Source organism: Lethenteron reissneri, chromosome 23, assembly GCF_015708825.2.
Source record: "Lethenteron reissneri isolate LAM-NWPU_2019-01 chromosome 23, ASM1570882v1, whole genome shotgun sequence".
In the NCBI taxonomy this organism is placed as follows: domain Eukaryota; kingdom Metazoa; phylum Chordata; class Hyperoartia; order Petromyzontiformes; family Petromyzontidae; genus Lethenteron; species Lethenteron reissneri.
The window spans coordinates 14552494-14579211 of record NC_083801.1 but is presented as its reverse complement, the minus strand read 5'-3'; the positions used below and the strand labels follow the sequence as shown (position 1 = coordinate 14579211).

Sequence of the window (26718 nt, the reverse complement as noted above, 5' to 3'; positions counted from 1 at the left end):
TATTTCCCGCATTACGTGAGCGCACATTCTCCGCCAGGTAGTTAACAAATGTTGAGCGGGTGGGGAGTACGCCTTATCATCCACGAGGTGTGTGTGTGTGGCCAGATGTGTGGATCTTCATTGGTGGGGAGCGGTGGTATAGTGGTTAGCGCGCTGCGCGACGAACTCCGTGACCCGAGGTGACCCGAGTTCGGTTCCCGCTCACGGCCAACACCAGTGACTATTATCTGTAACGGTCTTGGGCCTCCCCTAGGTCGACTCAGCCTCAAATGAGTGGTGTGGCGTGTAAACATTACCACTGGGGATACAAAGGCGGCCGGGCGTGGTTGTTGGACACCCCCCTCGTGTGCCGTAATCAGCCTTCATAGGTGCTCGCTAATAACATTTGCCCAAACCGTCTGCTGGGTCAAGTTTCTGGAAAGTCTGAAACTCGAGAGAATACGGCAATGTTAAGAGTTGGGTAAAGTGCGGGTTGCGTGTCGTCTTTAACGTGTATTTATCAAAGTGTAAACTTGATCACATTGATAAATAAGTATAACCCGTAAAAACAAAGTTTTTCACTATAAATCCTTTATATGCGTGGCGGCTAGAGTCCTCTCGTCCTCTGGCTTGAGATGGCTGCCACCTATGGGTCAGATGATTGTCTGCCAGTATTAAGCAATTGGTAATTAAATATTTAATTTGTTTCCCCTAAACAGTGTAAAATTTAGGATTTTTTTTCACGAACATTAATTGTCTCAGCACAACGAGTCTGTGTGCAAAATGTCAGCTCGATTGGATCACGGGAAGTGGGTTAAAAAACGACCGGAAGATTTGCACGGTCGTAAGCAAGCAAGCACGCAAGCAAGCACGCAAGCGAACTTAATATAAAGGATTTTAAAAAAGGCGACGCATGAGCTGCGTTTTGTTGTTAAACAGCTTTTAGTCCCGAAAAGTTTGCATTCCTTTGTTACCTTAAATTTGTGAGTTAATTGGACATTCCCATTGATAAATGGGGGGAACCGTAAAGGTTACGCAAAAACAGCCAAGTGTCAACTTCGACGAAGATTTATCGTCGTCATTGTCAAGGAGAAGTCGTACAGTGTTTATACAACTGCGCACGCAGTCCCTGAAATACCATCCTGGATCTTATCAACATCGGCTCGAGACGATTGCAAATAAATAATTAATTTTTCTATGGCTTTTCCTTTTTTATCTCAAATTATGTTTGAGCAAGGATTTATATCGAGCAAGTAACACGACTTCATTTGTATGCCCAATTCATCCCTCAATGTGACACTTCACGCAAATGATTTTTTATATGTAAAAAAGAGTTAAAACTATTTTTTTCGCAAATCAATCACGAGGCTATGTTTAAAACCACTGAATACATCTAACGCACATTTAACTCGTGACTTAATTTCAACCACAGATTACCCGCACCTCCGATTCGCACCGATGGCTACGTACGGTGCGAAAGAAGTTCAACGTACATATTCTTGGATCTTTCGGTAAAGTCACGTAGAAGGGAAATAATAAAATAATAAAATTCTCACGACGTTTCGGCCACAACACAAGCAGCTGTCCTCAGGTGAAGAACAGAGCTGTCGGAAAGACAGCGTCCTAATGAACACCTGAGGACGGCTGCTTGTGTTGTGGCCGAAACGTCGTGAGAATTTAGTTTTATTTTTATTATTTTATTATTTCCCTTCTACGTGACTTTACCGAAAGATCCAAGACTATTAATCCCTGCAGTCACGAAAGCTTTAAATCGAAATTCAACGTACATATGAAGTGAACTGACAATTACAATGTCGTTTTTTTTAGTCTACCGCCTAATAGATGAACATCTATTCAAGTGATATTCACATTCGTATAATTGAGAAGAAAAAGCATTCTATTCGGGGGACCGGAGAGAAGTTACTTTGAGGCAGTGCTTCTTATCCTTTACTGCAGCCTTGCACCTCTTTGGTTCTCAATCGATAAAAAACAATGTAGCGATGTTAATACATACTTAAGTTTGACGAAACAAAGTAGTGGTACTCACGTTCCCGTGATTAATTTGTGTTTCCATGATTATTTACCTTCTAAAGAAATCTGGCATGTCTCGCACCCCTGAGAAAGGGCATCTCGCACCCACGTGGTTAAGAACCACTGCTTTAAGGACACAGGGGTGGCCAGCGAGCCAGCCATACATTCATTCCACTGTGCACGCTCGCACACGGCCACGGCATTTGGCGTGACACAGAGGGCGCGCATTCTCCCTCCGTGGCCTGGCGGCCGCTCAGCCCACGCGGTGCAGGGCGCAGAGAAGGGAGCAAGAAGACTTCCATTGTCTCTGGGATCTGCCGAGTCTGCGCGCTCGGCACGCGAAGCTGGCGACTCAGCGGCGTTGGCCGCCTCCACAACGCCCGCGCCACTCGCCCAGACCACGCGGCGCGCGCCCAGAGGCGATACGGGGGGTGAGGGGGCACCGAGACCCGCACCCCGCCCCTACCTCTTCATCACGGCTCACACAGCTCTTCACACACACACACCGCGATTAAAGATTGAAATGTACTCCGTGCCGGATTATCCTAGCTGCATATGCTACGGGCCCCGCACTTTCAAGGGCCCCGCGCTAAATGCTTTCAAGCTATCAATTCCGGATCAATGATTCTGCACTTGCTCTATTACTATAGTACTATACTGCCTTATACTTTAATGAACGACTGGGTGTTTAAGGTTAGCGATTTGTCTTATTATCTGGCTGTATAGCAAATACAATTACTTTACTATGCAAGTAAAAATGTATGTGTTTTAATATTTACGTGTTTTTATTTTATTTAGGGCCCTTTCATAACAAATGCTGCAGGCCCCGCACTAGCTTAATCCGGCACTGAATGTACTACAGTTTCGGGTGCCATCGATCCGCCACGATGCGTATTCCCATTACCAGGGATCGGCAACAAACACACAAAGAGAGCCGCGATGCATGTCACGACGAGACGACCGTCACGGAGCAGTCCTTGAAGAAGTCGCACGCGGCTCCAGAGACGCAAGTTTCAGACCCCTGGCCATGACAAACCACCCCAGTTCCGATGACACGTTACCTACACCAATTAAAAATATCAAAGTAAACTATAAAAAAAACTACGTTTTATTTATATTCTTCGGGTCTTTCGGTAAAATCACGTAGATAGGTTCAAATAATTCTAGATTTGAAGCTTTCGTGACTGCAAGGATCCATACTCTTTGGTTTTTTCGGTGAAGTCACGTAGGTGAAAAAAGGAAAACGAAAACAAACAAATTAAATCACGACGTTTCGGAGGCAACACCAGCCCCCGTCTTCAGGTGGGACAGTCACTTGCTACAGTAATTTTGCTGTGACTGTTCCACCTGAAGACGGGGGCTTGTGTTGCCTCCGAAACGTCGTGATTTAATGTATTTGTTTTCCTTTTTTAACCTACGTGACTTTACCGACAAAAACAAAGAGTAAGGTTCAAAGAAAGTAACAACAAAATCTACGTTTTATTTTACCAGGTCAGGTTCACTGAGCTACTTAGCTCGTTTTCAGAAGCGATCTGCCCACAATTTATAGCTCAACCAAGTGGCTTATCACGTGGACATTTAAAGCAGCCAACACACTAAAAGCGTGATGTTGATTCTAAATTCGAAGCTTTCGTGACTGCAGGAATTACGCTTTGGTTCTTTCGGTAAAGTCACGGAAAAAATACAATTTATTCTAAATATTGAGGGAAGAACCAGAAGACCCGGAGAAAATTCTACGCGACGACAAGGAGAACGTGAAAACTCCAAATAAACAACAACAGGCGTCAGGGTCGGGATCGAACCCACGTGCCCTTGTATACCTGGCGAGGTAGTTAACATCTCCCCACCGTGGCGGCGTCGCGAGACGGGATGATGGCAAATTGGACGTCAACTGGCGACAAAACGGTAACCAAAGGCGAGAGCGAGCTCAGTGAGGCCGACCACCGTGGAGATGGAGCGACAAGACCCGTTTACGTGCACGTCAGGGACGGTGATGGCTTTTGTTCGACTTGAGATCAAGCGATGGGTGATGATGACGTTTACCATTATCATCACCATCATCGTACATCACAACGTCTACAGTCAACCCCAGCTCAAACGCCACGACCATGAAATCACCAACACCGCACCGGCACAAGGCCACCACCACTATCACCGGTTGGTGACTAAACCCCCTGGCCCCAATGAATAATTGAATAGGTCAGTTTAACACGTAGCAGGCTTTCGCGACCAATATTATTCATAATCAACTTTTTGGGTTTAGATCGCGTTATTTATAAATGTGTCGTAACCCTCCACCACCCGACACGGCCAATCAGTAAAAAAGTGTCACGTTGACAAAAGACAAATAGTTCACTGCTTTAGCCCATCGGTGTGTTGAAGCGTGAAATTTTTTTTTAAATGTTGTGGTTTCACGCTTCAACACACCGGTGGGCTAAAGCAGTGAACTATTTGTCTTTTGTCAACGTGACACTTTTTTACTGATTGGCCGTGTAGGGTGGTGGAGGGTTACGACACATTCATAAATAACGCGATCTAAACCCAAAAACGTTGATTAATGAAGTGAATAGGTGTGGACCGTGCCGCAAACACACGTCAACGTATTCCGGCCACGGGATGGAGAAGATTCAGTGGCGTAAGTGGTCACACCGCCACCTTGGTGTGCGCTGTTGCAGCCTTGATGGGCGATCGCGGATAACACTTTGCTCTGATACATTCTACAAAGCCGGACGCTGAGCCAGGAAAACAATGCGCGAAACGAGTGACCTTCGGTGACTTCAAGTGGACTCCGGAACAATGGCACAGCCCCGTTCACAAACCCTGTATTCACTTCTACGTTTATATTATTGTTATGTGCCCATTGTTTTCTGAGCTGGTAAGCACTGACGTGTGTACAGTTATTGTTCTGTATAATGTTATTGCATTATCCGCATGCGTGTCTTGGCGTGCCCTTTTAGATTTGTCGTTTGATTAGACAAAACGATTGTTTTGGAAGGTTTTAAGGGGTCTGTGACAAAATGAGTACTGTACCATACAAAGAAGACACCAACATCTGTTATCCTTATCAAGAGTCTCACCCCCGCCATGAGAATGTGAAATTCGCACCGCAGGGTCACGGCCACCAACGTAACGTGGCTTTATTGCTCTTATTCTGAGGTTGTTTCGGTAAAATAGAAGACGGAAGCTTGTGTTGCCTCCGAAACGTCGTGATTTTTATTTTATTTTACTTTTATTAATAATATTTTTTTTACCTACGTGACTTTACCGAATAAACCTAAGAATATGAATCATTGCAGTCACGAAAACTTCAAATCTAGAATTAATTGCTCTTTTGAACGGTAAGACACTCGAACTCTTCCATATTGCTGCTGATGCTGATCTTGATTCAATATCTGGCTGCGAATCACGCCTGTAAATTGCTGACGGTGCCACGACTCTCCCTCTCTCGCTGGAAGCTCCGACTCTCAGTAATGAGCGTATTGCGAGCTGGCGACGAGCAAGCACACGTCCAACCATTCAAAATATGCCAGACGCTTCTGAGGGATTCTTTCAACAATCTGAGTCTGGCTCGCGTGCGTAACTTCGTACGGTGACACTGGGCTTATTGTTCACCCTCCTCCTGATAAATAGGCGAAGGAGTTCTCTGGTAGCGGCAGAATAATCATCTCTCTCTCACCTGCTGCGGCCGTTGGCGAGGTCCCTCTTGCATTTCGTTCCACCGCAGCTAAGTTTCCCCAGCCGCAATCCATCCTGTCAGCCACAATGTCTGCGTCTGCAGTGAGTGCAACGGCCGCGAGCTCCAGCTCGTACAGCCAAATGAAGAGCAGCAGCAGCAGCTCCTACAAGGGAGTTAGCGCCGGCCTCGGGTACGCGTCAGGCGGAGGAGCAGCTCTGGGCTACGGTGGAGGGTTAGGTCTGGGCTACGGTGGAGGGGCAGCTCTGGGCTACGGTGGAGGGGCAGCCTTGGGCTATGGTGGAGGGGCAGGTCTGGGCTATGGTGGAGGGGCAGCTCTGGGCTACGGCGGAGGAGCAGGTCTGGGCTACGGTGGAGGGGCAGCCTTGGGCTACGGTGGAGGGCTTGGTCTGGGCTATGGAGGAGGAGTAGGAGGAGTTGGTCTGGGCTATGGGGCAGTGGGTCTTGGAGGTGGTGGCTACGTGCTCCCGGGAGGAGGCGCGGCGGGCCTGATCGGCGGTGGGTTCGGCATCGGGCCCGGCGGCGGGGTCGGCCCCTACGGGAGCCCCGCATTCGCCGCGGGCAAAATGCTGACGGCCGGGGGTCTGTCCGGCACCCTCGTGGGTGTGGGTTCCATCCCGCCCATGGCGTCGCGAGAGGCGGAGAAGAGCACCCTGCAGTTCCTGAACGACCGCTTCGGGGGCTACGTGGAGAAGGTTCGACTCCTGCAGCGGGAGAACGCGGCGCTCGAGGCGCAGCTCGCCTCCATCACGGGCGGCGCGCCGCTCTCGCCCGACGGGGGACTCACGGTCAACTACGAGGTCCAGATCACCGAGCTGCGCACCACCATCGAGACGCTCATCCTCGACAAGGTGAACATGGAGATCGAGCTGGACAACATCAGAGCCACGGCCGAGGAGCTCAAAGCCAAGTAAGCTCTCCCCCGACAGGCAGCCGCCCACCCGTTTCACCCTGCACCGCTCAGAGCCGGGCGCACATTGCTTCGAGGCGTGATGTCGTATCGGCGAAAGTGGCCCCATCTCTGAAAATGAGTGAAGAACACTGCTTTAAAGGGTTGTTCTGGATGAGTGAAGCACTTGTACAGAGGACGTGCGGATGCGTAGTTTCTCAAAAAGGTAAATCATGACCATAGCTTCTAGATTTGAAGCTTTTGTGACTGCAAGGATTTATATCTGCACCTTGATGTAGCAGTCGTGCTGTGACGGTTCCACCTGAAGACGGAAGCTTGTGTTGCCTCCGAAACGTCGTGATTTTTATTTTTATTTTACTTTTATTAATTTTAATTTTTTACCTACGTGACATTACCGAAAAAAACCTAAGAATATGACCGTAGCTCCTAACTCCAGTAATTTTGGTACATCGCGACATTTCACCGTCACTCTTTGCACTGACCGATGCCCGCTGCCGCCACAGGTTTGAGTTCGAGGCCGGAGTGCGTTACCAGCTGGAGTCTGACATCAGCCTGATGAAGAAGGTACGGCGCCAGTCACCGCCAGCGTCGCTCTCACGGCTGTTTTCGGCTTGTGCCCTGCGTGTTGTGCCCTACGCGTTGTGCCCTGCGTGTCGTGCTCTGCGTGTCGTGCTCTGCGTGTCGTGCCCTGCGTGTTGTGCCCTGCGCGTGCTGCTCGGCGCGATGTCCGACGTTTCGCTCGCTGCACGTGGCAAGAGCTTCTCGTTTCACCGCTGAGGACATTTCATGCCGAGGGGAACAGCACACCAAACAACACGCATGAGAATACGCGGCCGTTACGAGGACTGGAGTGACGGACACACAGTTCGTCTCACGCTATGATGCCCGGTGGTCCCAGGAAACACGCAATGTTGTGCCAACGTTGACGTGTGGTTGGGAACGTTGAATAAACGTTGGAGCAACGTTCCACGTTTACTGGGGTGTTCGTGGGGCGATCTTGGACCCCCTGATCAGCGGTGGTGTTGGTCCACTGGGGGCCAGATGAGAAAATGGAAATAGACAATGATATGTACGTAGATGTAGTGAGGTAATAGAAATTTAGATTAAGATATTGATGAAAGCAGAGAGACGAAGCTAAGATGGAGACGAGAGAGATTTCATTGTTTCTTTATGTTGATTAGCTTGCTATGTGTATTCTAATTTGAATCTGAGCTGCTAATTGAGTAAAACACATTTTTTTGTTCATGAATCCGGGGCCCTAAGCCTTTGCTTGGTTTGCTTGTGCCCGGCCTCTTCTCCCCCGATGTAGGATATCGAGTTCGCGACCGACACGCGCGTGAACCTGACCACGCGCTACACGGCCCTGACGGACGAGCTGACCTTCCTCAAGAAGACCTATGAAGAGGTAGGCGTTGGGTTCGATCCTTTCGGTCTCAAATCAACGTGACGGTACTGCCTACCCATCCACACATTGACCAGGGTCAACCCTGCTTAACCATTGAGTTTTAACGAGTAGCAGGTGATCATGATTTTAATTTTGACATTTTTCAGGACACGTGCTCAGATGTGAACAGATCGCCTGGTTCCCCGCTGTTCTCTCCCTCGCAGGAATTCGCCACCTTCCAGACTCGCCTGGGCACCACGGAGGTCTCCAGCGGCTCCATCATCGAGGTCGACACCATCAAGTCGTTCGACCTCATGTCCACCCTTAGCCAAATCCGCTCCGAGTACGAGGTGGTGGCCACCAGAAACCGCGCAGAAGCAGAGGCCTACTACCATAGCAGGGTGAGGCCATCCCCACGGTGACACGAAGCGTCTGGGGGAAATGTACAGCTCGTCATCGATCCACTGCTGGATGATGAATGCCTCCTAATGCTGTGGAGGTTGTTTATATTTATATATAAAAGACTTCTATATAAGAGTAGTCTTAAACAGATGATAACTTTGAAATATTTTATATTTTTTCTCCGCTGTGCATATTGTCTCTACCATCTTGTATGTATGTTAAACTTCTTTCGCACCGTACATAGTCAACCATGATAATGTTTGAACGTCGTATGTGGTCTGCGATTACTTCCTTGTCGAGTTATAATCTCAAACGCCACTTTGTTCTGGCGCCTCGAGATGCACTGCACGGGAGGCTTAGCGGTGTAAACAAAAATGATGGCGGTATCATTTGGATTATCTCTAAGCCTAACTCGTAATGTACTCGTTTTATTAAAGCTACCGTCACAAGAGCGGCACGGAGTTATGAAAGCAAATAACGGGCGAAAAAATACGATATACACACGAACGCGACGCGTATTCTAACCGACAGCTCATCGAAAACATCAACGGGCTGAACAAAGTCTTAAAAATAAATAACAAATATTTTTCTTCTTGGTTCTTTCGGTAAAGTCACGTAGAAGGGAAAAAATAAAATAATAAAAATAAAACATAATAAAATATATTTTCATGCATGAGTGATATATGTATCATTCACAATGCTGCTTTTCAGTATACTTGTTTTTTTACGTGAATAATTAAATTTGACGCTCGACACAACACAATACAATTTCGCATTTCTGCAGAATCTCAAAGTGACCGATACCGATTCAGAGACCAGCGTCAACTCGCTGCCGCGCACTGATGCCCAGCACGGCGCCCGAGTCGGCCTCGGCTCTCACGGTGTTAACCGTTCTCCTCTGCGCGCATTTGCAGATAGAAGAGATCCAGGCCGTGACCTCGAAGACCACGGAGGCCATCAACTTCGCCAAGACGGAGATTGTGTCGGTGACCAAGGATATCCAGATGCACTACTCGGAGCTACAGACACTCCTGTCCCAGGTGCTCGTCGCCAGCACACCGCGCACGCGGTTCTCAGCTTTGCCTAAACTCCACGTGAATTTGTGAATTTGAGTGGCGTATCGTGGACACGTACTTTTTGTCCTCCACCAGCGTGGATTTTTTTCTGCAAAAAATCGGTGGGAAAGCGGTGCCTACCAACACATAAATCCTTTCCACCAAACATTTTCACCGCCGTTTGTATGTTTATATACATGTGTACCGGTAAACGTCGGTGGCTTTTGTCCACTTCTTATCAGCCTCAGTGTCACATGCTTCCTAATATAGCAGAAAAAAAAATCGATTTACAGTATCGCCAAACTGACGACTTATTTCGAATCACTGCTCTTCAAAATGAACAGGTAAAAACTTTCATAGGTCTTGGTTAAAGGTTAACATTTCATTCAACATGTCCCACAATTTTAGGGCATTTATTTTTTTGGGGGCCCAAATAAAAAAAATGTACTCGATTATATGTGTGCCAATATTCACCTTCCAATCCTTCTGCATTCTTCCAGGATATATAAAGATTCTGATTAGCATTTACATCGGCCACCCACTCGCCTTCGTCTATATTTAATGTAGGCGCTGGTTATTGATGGCGAGTATAACGAGAACAAATACAATGGCGGTGTTGAACACCAATTGAGATTTAATAGACACAGCGGTAATAGATCAAGAGGAGAATGGATAGAGACTGAAGGAGGCAGTGACGCTGGCGATAGAAACAGAACCTCCGTTCGGTCCAATCCTCGTTAACGCGCTGACGGGAGGGACTCACGTTGCCAAGTTGTGATGGTGCATCGACATCACCGTGGTGTTCCCTCAAGTGCGGTCTCTTCTTGCCCTCACTCGAACGAACGAACGAACCAATAGATGAACGAACTAACACATGAACAAATTCACTGTCGGTCTGACAGAGCTACTCCATGGAGCAGGCCGTGGCTACCTACGAGGCACGGGCCAGCTCCGAGGTGGCCAGCTACCAGTCCTCTGTGGCCAGCATGGAGGTGGCCATCGAGACCGCTCGAATGGACCTGCAGAGGCAGCTGATTGCTTATCAGAGCCTGCTGGACGTCAAGCTTCAACTGGACGCTGAGATCTCCACCTACAGGAATCTGCTGGAGGGCGAGGCGGCCAGGTGCTGTGTGGAAGCACTTCTCACAACAGAGGGGGGGGGGGGGGGGGGGGGGGGTGACACGATGATCACACTCACTGCGCGGCACGGTGTTACAACGCTCGCCATCGCAGGAGTGTTACGCTTGCCTGACAGCCGATGCAATGTCCTTGTCTGACAGCCTGTCCGGCCTGAAGCTGAGCTCTCTGTCGCTGGGCGGCGGCGGGGTGCACGTGGTGTCGGCAGGGAGCAGCAGCTCGCGCTCTGTCTCCTCCACCCACATGTCCATGTCAGGTGAGCGCGTGAGAGAGAGAGGACCTGTGGCTCAGGGTGAGCGAGTGAGAGAAAGGACCTGTGGCTCAGTGTGAGTGAGTGAGAGAGAGGGGTGGCATGTGGCTCAGGGTGAGCGAGTGAGTGAGAGAGGACCTGTGGCTCAGGGTGAGTGAGTGAGAGGCAGCATGCGAATTTTTGTGACTCAGGGCTTGATGTTTGAACAATCTGAGATGAAAAGGCAGAACTTAAATTCGTGCATGTTAACCTGTGTCGTTGGAACAGCGAGTAGCAAGTCAGCCAGCTTCGCGGCCAGCAGCGCTACCGACATCAAAATCTAAGAGCTCAAGGGGCCTTGAAAACAGGTGAGCCACTCCATGTATTTCTGTGGACATTACATTTGACATCCCTCGTCTACATGTGTAATATATAGCCCTTTGTTAATCTACTGCTGGATGAAGGTCTCCCCACGCTGTGTCGGTCGATGGGGTTGTTTGAGCATACTTCACCATACAACAGAGAGACGTGGCCGGGTGGCTCAGGGGGTTAGAGCACGGAGCCAGCCCTGCTGAGAATCTGGGATCGAACACGGGGCTCGGCTATCCATGATGAAACCAGCTCTTGAGGGTCCCGAGGTGATGGCCTTCAGCTTCATCGGCAAAGACTGCGCAGGATTTTTTATTCTGTAGCTCGCGTGCGGGAAAGTGTGCAGTGCTCTTAGTGTGCGGATACAAAGTTCTCAGATGTTGTTTCTCCGATATCACCTTCCGCGAGGGCCGTTCTCGAACGTGGGTTGATGCAGTGTTCTGCGAGAACTCCCAATGGATCGGGATTCATCTATTCCGTGTAAACGGAAGAGAATTATGAGATGCGCAACACAAACGACAAAAGAGAAAGTGGTGAGGGTGCTGCGTTTGCCGCAGAGGAAGTGAAATGGACAGAGGTCACAGCCGTACGCGATCGCCGGCAAGCAGAACTTTATCAACCTACCAGTCACAGCAAAACACACCCAACATCACCCGCCGGCGTTTGTAAAACGGGAAGAAGACGTACATTTGATTTTTTTTTTCGCCTCACAATTTAAGTCCCTGTACATTTTTGGAAAATAATATGGATTGTATACTGCCCTTCTTTTTTCAGGAAAGTGACGCCCAAGAGAAAAGGATGAAACATAGAATGTGACACCATCTCGATTCGTCACCTCCAGCCCAGGGTTTCTCAAGCTCCGGTCCTGCGCACGCGACCTGGGAAGGGTCATCGACGTTCACGACGAGTTCTTCACATGCTGCCACGTGCCTCGTGATTTATAATCATGTCCCACGCGATGGAGAGAGCTCCGATTAAAATGGAGACGGAGATCGTGGTGCACAGTAATGCAGCGCTCTCTACGTCGCGGGGGACGCGTTTAACAACTATCAGGCGCGTGCAGCGCACGATAATTTGTGTTTCAGCGGAGAGGAAAAGTTAACATGCAACGGCTCGTGGTTTTGTAACTTACGTTTGAGGAACTTTGTTTGAGGAACTTTGGCCTGGCTATCGTGACAAGTTCTCTGTCTGCTCTCTCTCTCTCTACCCGCATAGGTTTGGCTGCAAATGTCATTGGTTGCTTCAAGTTAATACCCCCCCCCTCCTTCTCTCCCCCCCCCGGGCAATGCTTACGTGACGACGTGCATTCCTCCGTCCTAACGCATGGCCTCTGATGATTCATGCGCAGCCTCGTCCGTAGACTACGCACATGGGTGAGCGATCCTTGCTGATTCTGCTTTGCTGTGGAGTGAATAAACATCACGTGAACCAAAACACGACGTCTCCACGCTGTCGTTTTGACTTTTCTTCTTCGTCATGGGGTCAATATGTCAGCGGCGCGTTTCGTCTCGTAGGTGATCGTAGCTCACGCGATAGCCCAAGGACGCATCTCATTTAAGGCACGGAGAGCGGAGGTGGACCCCAGAGTTGTCGATCGAACAATGTGTCCTATTCGCGAAATATGTGCGTGTAAAAAAGTGTGTATTTATGATTACCGCATTGATATCAGGTGTTGTCAGCGGGGGCACCTATTAAGGCAAGACTGATAATTGGATTTTTACCCTTCTATCTGGCAACAAAACTGACACCTTTTTGTTGCCAGATAGAAGGGTAAAAAACCAATTATCATATTTTTACTGGCAAATGAGGTTCCCATATTGTAGAAGGCAAGACTGGTTAACGAGGTGGTGGTGGTGGTGTTGGGATAGTGCGGTCCACACCACGCTCGATCGCTGTTGGCTTACATTGCTAACTCCCACGCATTTACAGATACTAATTTAATGCCGAGTTGACATAGAGGACGGCCAGAAATGTGTCAGATGCCATCGATGTCGTGCTCGGTGCTTGCTCATTGGGGGCCCTGAGCATCAGCTAGTTTTGAGACCTGTCCTTTAAAAATAAATATTTCAAAAGATACAATCCGAGTGAGATGACAGAAGGGACGTGAACAAGAGATACAAATGCAGCGAGATACGATAATTGTAGAAATAATATAGATGCGGTGAAATGAGAGAAGATGGATCCACACGTCACAGAGATGACAGGTGAATTGCCATTTTACGTAGCTTAACTTAAGACGTCCGTTAGAATCAAGAATCATTATTTTGAATTCGAGCCGATATTTCATCCACCGCTCTGCGTTCCTGAATCAGAGGCCAACTTGAGCCGCTTGAAGATCCGAGCACGTGCTTGGCCGAGTGCTCGCCACTCGCTTGATCCCACAGTCCGATGAGCACGGTTGGCTGCGTGCCGTGCGAAAGAAGTCCAACGCACAGCAACACAGATCACATGTCAGGTCGCCCATCTCTCCGGGCAGCCACCGCTTCACCGAGTGCCGAGTTCGCGTTCCCCGCTGCTGCTGCTGCTGCTGCTGCGTGCGTGCGCGTCTGGGAACCTCCTCGTGATACCGCGCACGCAACCTCGCCCCCCCATCACCACAATCTGGAGGCCAGACACGCGACGGCGCGGTGAGGACAATCAGCAGATGCTCTGATGGAAATAAACACGCGAGGCGATGTTACGTAACGGCGCAACGAGTTGACGCCCAGAGCGAGATAGCCATCGACGTTTGACGCAAATGTGTGTCCCGCCGGACTGCGGTTGAACACCATGTGCAATTGCGCACGCAAACACGGGTGCGTGCGTTTATGTGGTTATGTGTTTATGTGGTCGCGTATGTACTTATGTTTACTTGTGTGTGTGTGTGTTTATGTGTGTGTGTGGGGAGCGGTGGCGTAGCGGTGAGCGCGCTGCGCTACGAACCCTGGGACCCGAGGTCGATCCAGTTCACGGCCAACACCGGCGACGATTGTTTGAACTCGTCCTGGGCCTCCCCTAGGTCGACTCAGCCTCAAATGAGTACCTAGAGCGGTGTGTAAACATGCCCACTAGGGAGACAGCGACGACCCGGCGTGGTGCTGGCCATCCACTTCCTCGTGTGCCGTGTCGGCCTTCATAGGTGCTCGCTAACAGCACTTGCCCCAATAGTCTGTTCAGGCTATTACGGGAGATATTTTATTTTTGTAAGCCAGCTGTGTGGGGAGCGGTGGCGCAGCGGTTAGTGCACTGAAAGTGCTGTCTCTGAATGGAGGGGTCAATGGAGCTTATTCGATGGAGGTCCCTTTGAGATGAATGTACCGTACAGCCCTTCATCAATCCGGTGCTGGATGAACGCTTCCCCAAATAATGTTTGGTCATGGGGGTTGTTTGACCATACTTTATCACGCTGGCTAGTGTAGGCTGCTCAAGAGGGGGTTGTCCAAGACCAGTTAAGATATCACCCGCCGCTAATAATGTGAGTCACGGCCGGGAGTCACACTCACTGGATTCACAGCACAATGCGTTCGTTGAGACTAAGTACATTCAAACCCTGCCATTGTCTATCAGTGCAGGTGGACACACATCAATGCAATTTATACAGGAAAGCCTCAATAAGTCTCAAGGCTCTTTTAGAAAGGTCATGCATGAGAATGTTTGGCCAGTTCCATTTTAGAGAGTGTTATCATTTTGGGAGGAAACAGCGGCGCTTGTAGATAACCGCTCCGCGTTTAAGAGGAAAATCTAAACGTGAACCGCATAAATAAAGGTACTCATTATCATCATCGCCACGTGTGAAATTGTAATGTTGAAACTGTGACCCATGGCTTGAACGTATACACCTAAAAGACAAATAAATAAAATGTGTTCAAAGAAACTGGCCGGGTGGGCTCCGTGGCTTAGAGCACTGAGCTGGCACAACTTTCGGTGTCCTGAGTGTCATCCAAGCCGTGATTAGACTGCTTTCACATGCTTAGTTAGTCGATAACCTCAACCAAGTCACCATTGCACAAACAGCTCCACCACTTACCACGTGGGAAATGTATTTAACATTTGAATTGTAAATAAGTAAAAACTATTGGCCCAAACAAACCGCGAAAGGGATTTTTTCTTTGACTAATCTCTACGTTACAGGGTCACGAAGGGGGAACACGTGGGCAGAGTGTGAACCCAGTCAAAGTTCATAACTGTCACCTGTTCAATTTCCATCTCGGGCCAACGGCTGAGACCACGGATATTGTACTTCAACGAACATTCCATAGCGGCTCGATTCAGCAATACCAGGAAAGGGTTTGCCACAACTCCACCGTTGGAGTATATTTCCCTTTACTTAGAAACGCGCGTGTTCAGTATCAGCGAGAACAATCCGAAACGCCGTTGAGGGAATGATGTTGGCACGCCACATCCATATCACCTTACTTTGTTATTATAGAAATATAGGCGACAACGTTGTAGATGGGATGACTATGGATAGACGTACCCTGTACTCAAGTGGGAGGATGATTGTTGCTGATAATTATCCCGACTCCATGCCAGTCTACTCGCAGAATAAAAAAAAACATCGAGTGAGAAATTAAGCGCTGGAATCACATCAACCTCCGTGAAGCTTCAACTGAGCATAGATGACCAGCACAATCCGTGTCTTTATTGTTGACTCTTGCATAGCCCACACATGCAAGATAATGACAATAAAAACCATGTAAATGCATAAAGCATCCTAATATAACATGATTTATTTAATGCGCTATGAAAAACGACCATTGCCCTCAGCGTCACCTATTCGGTATATTCGTTTTAGGCCACGCACTGTATTATTGAAATGTTTTTTTGTTATTTCAATACAACAACAAACAAATCCCAAGATGCTACAATTGGCTCCTTCACAACAGGGGCCCATCGACATGGCACGGGAAGGCCTTCATCCGGCAGTGGATTGAATAAAATATGTAAAATTAACTTAATTAAACGCATTGCAGGTGTACTGATTACTTGACAGGGGTTCTGAGGTCTACATATAAAACAATTGGTTCCATTAAATCATTAATTCGTACATTAAAACACACCGTCTGTTGTGATATCGCTTTGGCAGCGGTGCAATGGCACGAATAATGATCAACTATTATCAATAATTATCACATTCGTTAGTGACACGGGGCCTTAACAGGGGGGGGGGGGGGGGAGAGTAAGTGGCGACGTTTTGAGCAATGGCCCTTCTTCATAGCAAAATAAATAACGCCTCCTTCCCACACGTCTCTCCACATCGTGTGTTTTCACACAAGCAACCTAAACACTGGACCGGTTTCGACATCCAGTGTCTCGTCAGCAGATTCGGACCCACTTAAGACAATGCCGGCAAAAACTGCCCGATGTTGATGTCCATCGGCAAGTTCGACGCAGGGCTATGAAATACACAACACACACTTACATTGAGCGCCATTGTGGAGAATGTTACAATGCTTTAGACGGGGCCTAGAGGTTACCCATAACTATCACTCGTAAGGTATACGAGTGGGCAATACGGATTGCCCAAATGCGTCTCCTGTCGTTCTAAAGGGGATTTTGATTTGATAGGATCCGTGACAGTCGCGACCACCAGATGCTCCTATGCGCCGCTGCCGGGGGGAACGGCCTGTTCGATGTTCATTATTTATTGGTGGCCGCTGCTTGAGTAAACAAAAGGATGATAATGCTTCACCCCGAGCTCTCATACTCTGATGGTGCATTGTCTTTGAGTTGTGCGCCTTTTGGCGTCATCTGGTCCAACACCATGTGAGACTAGGCTCTAAGAAAAGCTGTCTCGGGTGTGGACCAATCAACTTCAAGGACAGTGCATACATTATCAGAGTTATGTTTTTTGTTTGCATTATGGCTGCAGGCATTGTGGTCTATGCAAACATGACTCCTTGTAAAAAAAGGTGTCAGTTTTGTTGCCAGATAAAAGGGTAAAAAACCAATTATCATATTTTTTACTGGCAAGTGAGGTTCCAATGGTGTAAACAAAAGGAGTTGGGACGCGGTCGAGTTGCGGTCGCGGTATCAGTCCGGCACACACCACCCCCCGGATTCCGTAAACACGAGCGCGCCCCAAAACGGGAGGCAGTGCGGGCTACAAATGGAGCAGCTTCCCCTTCCTAAATCAGAGCGAGAGAGCGAGAGAGAGGCGGACAGAGGCGGACACGCACTGACTTGACTCCTCGGGCTGGACAAAGCAGGCAGACAGACCAGACTGACTCACTGATTGGCAGGCAGGCAGGCAGATATACAGATGCTATCCATGAGATATTACAACGCAGATGGTAAACTATAGACTTGCGGACTAAGAGGCGGACGGACGGACGGACGGACTGAGAGGCAATATCGGGGTACAGATTGTGAGACAGGCGACAGCGACTGAAAGACACCAAAGTGTCACGAGCCCTCCGTCACATCCTACATGACTGCGGCTGTGAGACATTAGCACCTCTGGAAGCTAGCAACTACGACGGTTGCTGACATGGTAAGCATCACGGTTTAAATTGCATTAGTAACTATCAGCTGCATCGAGGGCTAGTGGGTACTGGACAAAGTAATCTTCGTATAATTGCTCCCGAGTTGGTACAGAGGAAATTCAAGAATGTTATGGCATGGACAAATGTGTTAACCACTGCTGATTTTAAAGCAAATAGTCCCGCATTCCAAGCCGGTTCTTATTTTACCGATCCTGTACGGATAATGATGATGAGTACGCGGTGACATGATATGTCATAACTAGCAGCAATTTGAACTCGAGTCATTGAAAGTGCATGCGAGGTCGCCTGCTCCCAGACCACACTGGGACTTTACGCTGCCTGACGCTGCCTGCTACACTACATAGCCTACAATTCATTTTAAGGGGTGGGGGGGGGGGGACAGATTGTGCTTTGTACACGTTTTCGCCTTGACGGTCGGCATATATTATTCAATTGTTCTCAATGTTTAGCAAAAGAGACACTGCTGGGGTTTATTTTTCGTTTAAAGAAAGCAGCGGTGTTAATACTGTGTAGTATTGGGTACAATTGTGTGCGTTACCTATAACCAGCACGCACGATACACCATCGCGGTTTCGGTTGTGGTTGTGGTCCATCATGTTCCTTGTTTAGGTTACGCTTGATTATACACAAGCATTTGTTTAATTCAAAGAATTTTAGTTCCAGTTTAAATCATATATGGATTTAGATACGTAGGTTTCTACAACCAATATGATTCATAATGAGTGTTTTTGGGGTTAGATCGTGTAGGTAAATGCTTTTTAAAAAGAATTATAACCCTCCACCAACCGACAAAGGCGATCAAATCAAGTTGTCACGTGGGGAAATATGCTAATAATTTTGTTTTTTAGCAGAACCAGAATTGTTTTAAAGCAAGAGCTGAGCTTCGTTAACACCTTAGATACTGAGTTTAATGTTCAGTGAAACGTCCTGTAACATTGTCAAATATATGACTTGCTTTTCAACATTCCTCCGGTTTGCTGAAAAAGTGGATTAATTGGCATGTCTGCTCACGTGAAAACTTTATTTTTTTGGCTCTGTCGGGTGGAGGAGGATAATAGTTGAAAAACAAACATTATCCCTAAACTTACTCGATATATTGCAAAATAAACTATGAATAAAATATATCTTATGTAGATAAATCTCAATACAAAAATTGGCCAGAGCACAAAACCGCCTTTGTAAAACGAAATAACGATTACCAGTCCCATCAGTGGCGCAAGAGAATAAATAAAAATGCCAGTGGATATAACGTTTGTTCAACGTGCCAGACAGTATGGGCCACATTAAAAACTTGACGAAACGGCTAAGTCTACATCGCCTGGCCGATTTACCCCACCGCCGGTGATCGGTGCATTTCCGCAAAAGAGCATGCGAACATGAACATTCGTCAAGATGTGAATATGCCCGTACTGGTGCGAAAGAAGTTCAACATCCGTGCATCAGGTCCTAAAAATCACAAGTGTGGTGCATAGCCACGGAGACACCCAGTGGAAGCTTTCCCTGTGTGGATAAAGTTGCACACAGCACCAGCCTACAGATGGGAATCATGCCGCTGGTAGGGAGCGATGCTGCTACATGGCTTTCCCCAATCGTGCAACTGCAAGCAATATCAGAGTATCTTCTCAAATCCAGCTAATTTGGACCATTCCCCTCCCTTTTGTATCGCGCTGTCTGTCTGCTCTCCTCCCCCGTTAGGCGGAGTTGATGCACTCCATCTCGCTAGACGAGTTCGACCTCCTGCCCATGGGGTTGAACGACACGTCCGAGCTGGAGGAGAACTCCTCCTCGCCCTGCTGCTACAGCCCCGACTGCCTCGCTCCATCCCAGAGCTTCCACCGCGTCTTTCTGCCCGTCGTCTACGGCCTCGTGTGTCTCCTGGGCTTCGCGGGCAACGGGCTTATCCTCGTCGTCCTCACGTGCTTCACCAAGAAGCGCACCTCGTCCGACCTCTACCTGATGCACCTCGCCGCCGCTGACCTGCTCTTCGTGTTGACCATGCCCTTCTGGGCGGTCGGCTCGGCCACCGAGTGGGTCTTCGGCAACGTCCTGTGCTGCCTCGTCAACTTCACGTTCACCGTGAACCTGGCCAGCAGCATCCTCCTGCTCGCCTGCATCAGCATCGAGCGCTACCTGGCCATCGTGCGCGCCACCAAGACGGACAAAGTGCGCAGGAAGTTCGCCACCAAGGTGGGCAAAGCCGGGGGGGGCATTCATTTCTCACTCGATGTTTCTTTTTTGAATGAGCACTGCTAGGCTTGCTCGGCGTAATAAGGCACGTCACAGACAGCTTTCTTTAGAGCCTAAGTCTCAAACGGTGCGGACCAATCAGATTCAAAGACAATGCGTACACTGTCAGAGCATGGTTTTTGTTTCTATTTTCACCACATGTATCTGTGGTAATGCAGACATGATCCCTTGCAAAAGGTTTCAGTTTGGTGTTTTAACATCTTAACACAGCTGGTTTGATGCCAGAAAAAAGGGGAAAACCTATTATCACGTAGATAGGTTCAAAGAAATTAACAAAAAATAACGACGTGACTTTTCCGAAAGACGCAAAGAAAATAATCAAAAAGGAGATTTTTTTTCTTCCTGATGACCATCGAAACGTCAACGTTTTTTGTTATTTTCTTTGAACTATCTACGTGACTTTACCGAAAGACCCAAAATAATATGAATTCCTGCAGTCACGAAAGCTTTAAGTCAAGATAACACCAATGCAGTTCAATCCATGGACCTGGACAGGAGATTGCACCCGAGGTGGCAACACATCAATATTGTTTATTTATTTATTTACAACACCTGTGTTGTTGCCAGAAAAAAGGGGAAAACCTATTCTTATATTTTGACACTGGCAAAAGAGGTCCCATGATGTCATCATGGCTGAAGCCGTTGATGTCACCACATCTCGCCAATACTGTCTTCCCTTCGCCAGACACGCGGACCGTCAAGAGCTTTACGAACAGGATTCCACTAGTCTGCTCTTACTGAGGTCGTGAGAGTGCTGGAGTGTTCTCAGTTGCAATGCGCTAACCACTGCGCCACCACTCCAACCTAGTTATTGCGATAGACGCAGTTATGTTCATGAACTAACCACACATTACCAAGAACATTATAGAGGTTGGTTTAGTTTTTGGGGCAAGACTGACAACAGTGGTTTATATACAACACTATTATCGTGTTGTGTAACGGCCAGGCGATCACGCATCCGTAAGAACGCAAGGGTGTGTATCGCAATGGAGGCTCCAATAGCGGAGTTTCTTGTGCGCTTGTTCAACTCCTGTAAATATTGTAGGGTATGGCCAGAGGTCAAAACCAAAAGGCTGAGAATGTAAAACCGCGTGCGAGTCCATTGATGTACGTCAACCTTTTCCAGGTCTCTAATAGAGGCCTGCACACACACACACACATGCAATGCAGTCCATAAAACCCACTCTGACACCTGATCGATAATCATCATCATCATCACTCTTGTGCCCCCGCTGCCCCCGTAGGTGACGTGTGGGGCGGTGTGGGTCCTCTCACTGCTGCTCGCCGTGCCCGACCTCGTGTTCAGCCACGTGTACACAGCGCCACTGAGCGGCCACCAGCTTTGCGAGCACGTGTATCCCGAGAGCGCATCCGATCTGTGGCGCACGGCGCTGCGCGCTCTGCACCACGTGCTCGCCTTCGCGCTGCCGGGCATCGTGATCGTCTTCTGCTACGTCATGGTGATCAGGACGCTGTCGCAGCTGCACAACAACGAGAAACGCAAAGCGCTCAAGGTGGTGGTCGCCATCGTGGCAGCGTTCTTCGTCTGCTGGCTGCCCTACAACGTGGTCACTCTGCTGGACACGCTGATGAGGCTGGACGCGGTGGTGAACTCCGACTGCGAGATGGAGCAACGCCTGGGAGTGGCGGTGGCCGTCACGGAGGGCGTCGGCTTTTCCCACTGCTGCTTCATCCCCGTGCTCTACGCCTTCGTGGGCAAGAAGTTCAAGGAGAACCTGGCGCGGCTGTGGGGCTGCAGGGCGTGCGGGACGCGCGCGGCGTCGTACCGAGAGGGCAAGAGGCAGAGCAGCAGGCGGCCACATCCCATCAGCTCCGACTCGGACTTCTCCACGAGCACCATCCCCGCTAATTGAGCTCTCCCACGCGCGTTCACCCGCTTCGTGAGCCAACCGCGGGGTGTCCAATTAAGCGGTGAACTATTTTGTCTTTTGTCAACGTGACACTTTTTTTTTACTGATTGGCCGTGTCGGGTGGTGGAGGGTTACGACGCATTTATAAATAACGCGATCTCACCCCAGAAACGTTGATTATGAATAGTATTGGTCGCGAAAGCCTGCTACGTGTTAAACAGGGAGGATACGGTCCAGAGCTCGATCTCTTTTATCGGTGACTAGCTGGACTACCCCCGGCTTTGCCCAGGACTTGGATCAACCACGCCCGGCCGCCTTTGTCTCTCCCCAGTGGCGATGTTCACACACCACAGCAGTTACTCGTTTGAGGCTGAGTCGACCTAGGGGAGGCCCAAGACCGGTTCAGATAATCGCCGCTGGTATTGACCGTGAGCAGGAATCGAACTCTGGTCGCTGGGTTCATAGCGCAGCGCTAACCGCTACACCACCGCTCCCCACACACTACCGCACGCACGCACACAGACACACACCTAACACCACTTCACACAGACACACACGCACCTAACACCACTTCACACAGACACACACGCACCTAACACCACTTCACACAGACACACTACCGCACGCACGCACACAGACACACGCACCTAACACCACTTCACATAGACACACACGCATCTAACACCACTTCACACAGACACACAAAATTCTGGCCTGGACTTTTGCAGCTGTTTTAGACTAATTTCAGGGTGCTGATTCCAAATCTGATCTCAGATTTGCTCTATCACATCTCATTTTTATGCTATCGGCATACCCCATTTTCATTGATTTTACCCGAAATTAACTCTGTCACTTATGATTTCAAGTTGTTGCGAGTCAGTGACTGCTTTAGTGTTAAAATATGGTGCTGTATTTTTAGGATAGTGTTCATAATATAATTTTATGTAGTATCCACATTTATTTTAAATTTTTCTTCTGCAGTTTTTTATTGAAAATTCAATATTGGATATCTCAAAAACCTGATGTGATAGACAAAAACTGATGCCAGATTTGGAATCAGCACCCCAAAATTACCTTAAAACCGTTGGAATACCTTATGCCAGAAAAAGTGTGTTGACCAGTGTAATTCAATGCATGCACTGTATTGTGAGCGGAATAATATTTTGGAGTGAATTCGATGCATCTTTGACATTATCAGCCATCGTCAATCCGAAGCCCCCCTCCGCCCGCCACGTCTCACGATCTCTTTGGTCGACGCCCTCTCGGACGCGTTCCATTCCTTGGCTGCCACTCCGTTATTATTCTTGACCCTGAGCGACCTGTCCTGACCAAACCCACTGAATGTTTCGAACAGTCTGAATAATGTCATGAATCTGTCTTCTTGAATCCTCTATGTAAACTCAAATATGCGTTGTTATACACCTAGTAAATGTCCTTGTCTTGAATGCGAGATATGTATATATATTTAAGATTACTTTATTTGTCCTATCTTCTCCACTTTATGCTGGCTTAAATTGCACTTAGTAGTTAAATACGCGAACTGGAAACCCAGTGCGGAAGGGCATTCACGTGTATACTTTGGCTATTAAATGCTAGACGATAATACGTCATTCTCCACGTTTTAAAACACACTAACCTATCTATATATCGCTTGCGTAAAATAAGCTGTCTCCCGAACACCGCGTCACTTGTGCATGGCCACCCCCACTCTGATTCTCTCCGCTCTCCCCGCCTCCTGTGAAAACACACGCCTGCTCCATACATTCTCTCCTCCCCTCTCATTCCCCGTCATTCTTTCTCCCCCTCTCTGCCCGCCGCTATTCCAGTCTGCTCGCGTGTTGTTACGAATCCTGGTCTTCACCCACGGACAACTCAATGTCGTCCTGTCCCGGGTGAGTTCTTCTCACCATCTCTGCGTTGCCCTTGCTCAGACATCCTCTGCAGTGACTGCCAACATCGTCTACCGCGACTCCCTTACGTGGAGCCTCTTCCTCCCTATTCTGTCATCTTTCTTGACCATTGGGTTCCGTTTTCTGGTCCTTTTCCATCCCTTTACTCTTATTTCTCGTCTCTACATTTTCCGTTTTCTTTTCCTATTCATTATATCCTTGACCCTATTCCCATTCCCGCCGTGTGCCACGGGTAAAATGTTGTATACAGATCAAATGTAAATAATAATGCCAGTTGTATGCCACGTGTTTTCTCTCTCGTTTATTTCGTTGTGTAAACATGCAAAGGGCGAAAATGTCAATAAATGATTGTGTGAGTGAACGCAATGACCACGAACGACAGATCGTTTATTTTTACTCCGTCTGTGGTAATCACGTTGTCGACGCCCCTTAGTCATGTTGCAGAAAATCACTGCGATGACGTACACATCACTGCGATGACGTACACATCACTGCGATGACGTACACATCACTGCGATGACGTACAAATCACTGCGATGACGTACAAATCACTGCGATGACGTACACATCACTGCGATGACGTACACATCACTGCGATGACGTACACATAACTGCGATGACGTACAAATCACAGCGACGACGTACACATCACTGCGACGACGTACACATCACTGCGATGACGTACACATCACTGCGATGACGTACACATCACTGCGATGACGTACACATCACTGCGATGACGTACATATCTTGAGGCTGTAGCGGACTGTGATCTTACACACACAAGACACGTAGCAACGAGCACTGGGACGCCTAGTTGCTCGAGTCAATTCATTGACCGTAATTTTTCAACTAATTGTTCGTGCTCTTAGGTTTTTTGGGTAAAGTGACGTAGGTAAAAATAAAAGTAATAAAAGTAAAATAAAATAATTACTTTTATTAATTTTATTTTTTAGCTACGTGACTTTACCGAAAAAACCTAAGAGTATGAATCCTTGCAGTCACGAAAGCTTCAAATCTAGCATTGTTCGTGGTCGGTCACTCACATCCTGCTGCCTCCTGAAGGTGGGAAACCCCCTCCAAGCCACACCCAAGGTTTGACAGCTGATGGCGTCATCAAGCCCCACCCCCATCAACATGCGAACATGTGAAACGATGTGACCATTCCACAACTCACCATTGGTACCTCATTTGCCAGTAAAAAATATGATAATTGTTTTTTTACCCTTTTATCCTGGCAACAAAATGGTGTAAATGCTTTACCCCGAGCTCTCATACTCTGATGGTACATTGTCTTTGAGTTGTGCGCCGTTTGGCGTCATCTGGTCCAACACCATGTGAGACTAGGCTCTAAGGAAAGCTGTCTCGGGTGTGAACCAATCAACTTCAAGGACAGTGCATACATTATCAGAGTTATGTTTTTTTTTGCATTATGACTGCAGGTATTGTGGTCTATGCAAACATGACTCCTTGTAAAAAAAGGTGTCAGTTTTGTTGCCAGATAAAAAGGTAAAAAAACAATTATCATTCCACAACGGTTTGTGTTAATCGATTAGCCGAGCAATTAAACATAAATCCGTCGAGTAATCGGTTACTTCAATAATTGTGTATCCCAGCTCCAGCTGTAAGCACTCACCGATAACCCTAACAGCCCAGTCAACCGAAAACGAATATGTAGAGGGCACATGGACAGTCACCCTTCCATGTCGTGACTTGGGAATGTGGCAGCAGCTATTGAGATTCCCAGAGATGACTTGTAAAGCTTTGACATTTTGCTGCTGAAAATTATCCGGTTAGATTTTAAGTCAGTGGAAAGTAAAGTGGCAAAATAGCACGACACTTTGAACATGAAAATACGTTGTAAAGTCGTGATACATTGCTTCATTATTTTTACACATGCTTCCCTCATTAACGGAGATGAGGAAAAAAGCGGCAGCAGCTGCCTTTTATTTGCCTGCAGCTCACTGTGTATAAAATGATCATAGCAGGAAACTGGGACATTTTTTTGGATGCCTGTGGTGGAATCGTCAGCGTCCCTGTGGATGTGACACTGTAATTTACCCTTATGGTGTTACAGCTCCATAGTAAGTTCCCTGTGGAGGAGACTGCCATGTATTCTCAATGGTGTGAACCTTCATAGGAAGAGTCCCTGTGAAAATGTGACACTGACATTACCCTCACGGTGTGTAGCTTCATAGTAAGTCCCTGTGTCGCTGTGGATGAGACTCCTTGCTATTCAATGTGCGTGGTGTGAAGGTCCTGTGCCACGCAAACTGCTCCGCCTTGTGAAAAGGGCTCAACGGACATCGCGTCAAACAACAAACACCACCAACGCATATTCTTTGGGTCTTTCGGTAAAGTCACGGAAATAGATCATGGGATCTCCTTTGCCAGTACCAAAATGTGATACAAGTGTTAAGATGTTTGCATTCTGACCACGAGCAGTGTGGTTAATGCAGACATGATTCCTTGTAAAAGGTTTCAGTTTGGTGTTTTAACATCTTAACATCTGTTTTGTTGCCAGAAAAAGGCGAAAAACATATGATCATATTTTGGTACTGGCAAAGGTCTCATGATGTAGATGCTCACCCCGAGCTCTCATTACTCTGCTAGTGCGTTGTCTTTGTGCTGTATGTCTTTTGACGTCCTCTGGTCTAACACCGTTTGAGACAAGGCTCAAAAGAAATCTGTCTCTGGTGTGGACCAATCAGTTTCAAGGACAATGCATATATTATCAGAGTATGTTTTTTGTTTGCATTCTGACCACAAGCATTGTGGTTAATGCAGACATGATTCCTTGTAAAAGGTTTCAGTTTGGTGTTTTAACATCTTAACACCTGTTTTGTTGCCAGAAAAAAAGGGAAAACCCTATTATCACGTAAATAGGTTCAAAGAAAATAAAAAATAACGACGTGACCTTTCCGAAAGACTCAAAGAAAATAACAAAAAAGAGCTTTTTTCTTACTGATGACCAACGCTTGTGTTGCCATCGAAACGTCAAAGTTTTTAAAAATT

General features: G+C 47.8%; 2 protein-coding genes across 2 annotated transcripts; both read left to right on the top strand.

Moving 5' to 3' along the window:
* The first annotated feature begins 5655 nt into the window (after positions 1-5655).
* Positions 5656-12487, top strand: LOC133345777 (thread biopolymer filament subunit gamma-like). The gene is made up of 9 exons (XM_061556749.1): positions 5656-6614; positions 7118-7178; positions 7924-8019; positions 8223-8399; positions 9315-9440; positions 10358-10578; positions 10736-10848; positions 11110-11189; positions 11965-12487. The coding sequence occupies exons 1-8, from the start codon at positions 5773-5775 to the stop codon at positions 11163-11165; spliced, it is 1692 nt and encodes a 563-aa protein (XP_061412733.1). The 5' UTR covers positions 5656-5772; the 3' UTR covers positions 11166-11189; positions 11965-12487.
* A 4828-nt stretch (positions 12488-17315) lies between these two features.
* Positions 17316-24058, top strand: LOC133346057 (C-X-C chemokine receptor type 4-like). Its single transcript, XM_061557352.1, has 3 exons — positions 17316-17662; positions 19371-19862; positions 21167-24058. The coding sequence occupies exons 1-3, from the start codon at positions 17660-17662 to the stop codon at positions 21794-21796; spliced, it is 1125 nt and encodes a 374-aa protein (XP_061413336.1). The 5' UTR covers positions 17316-17659; the 3' UTR covers positions 21797-24058.
* The last annotated feature ends 2660 nt before the right edge of the window (positions 24059-26718 follow it).

Coding starts and splice junctions, on each gene's coding strand:
- LOC133345777 (XM_061556749.1), top strand. CDS start 5,773: ATGTCTGCGTCTGCAGTGAGTGCAACGGCCGCGAGCTCCAGCTCGTAC. Junction 10,579..10,735: donor CTGGAGGGCGAGGCGGCCAG/GTGCTGTGTGGA, acceptor CTTGTCTGACAG/CCTGTCCGGCCTGAAGCTGA. Junction 10,849..11,109: donor CACCCACATGTCCATGTCAG/GTGAGCGCGTGA, acceptor TCGTTGGAACAG/CGAGTAGCAAGTCAGCCAGC.
- LOC133346057 (XM_061557352.1), top strand. Junction 19,863..21,166: donor GCAGGAAGTTCGCCACCAAG/GTGGGCAAAGCC, acceptor CTGCCCCCGTAG/GTGACGTGTGGGGCGGTGTG.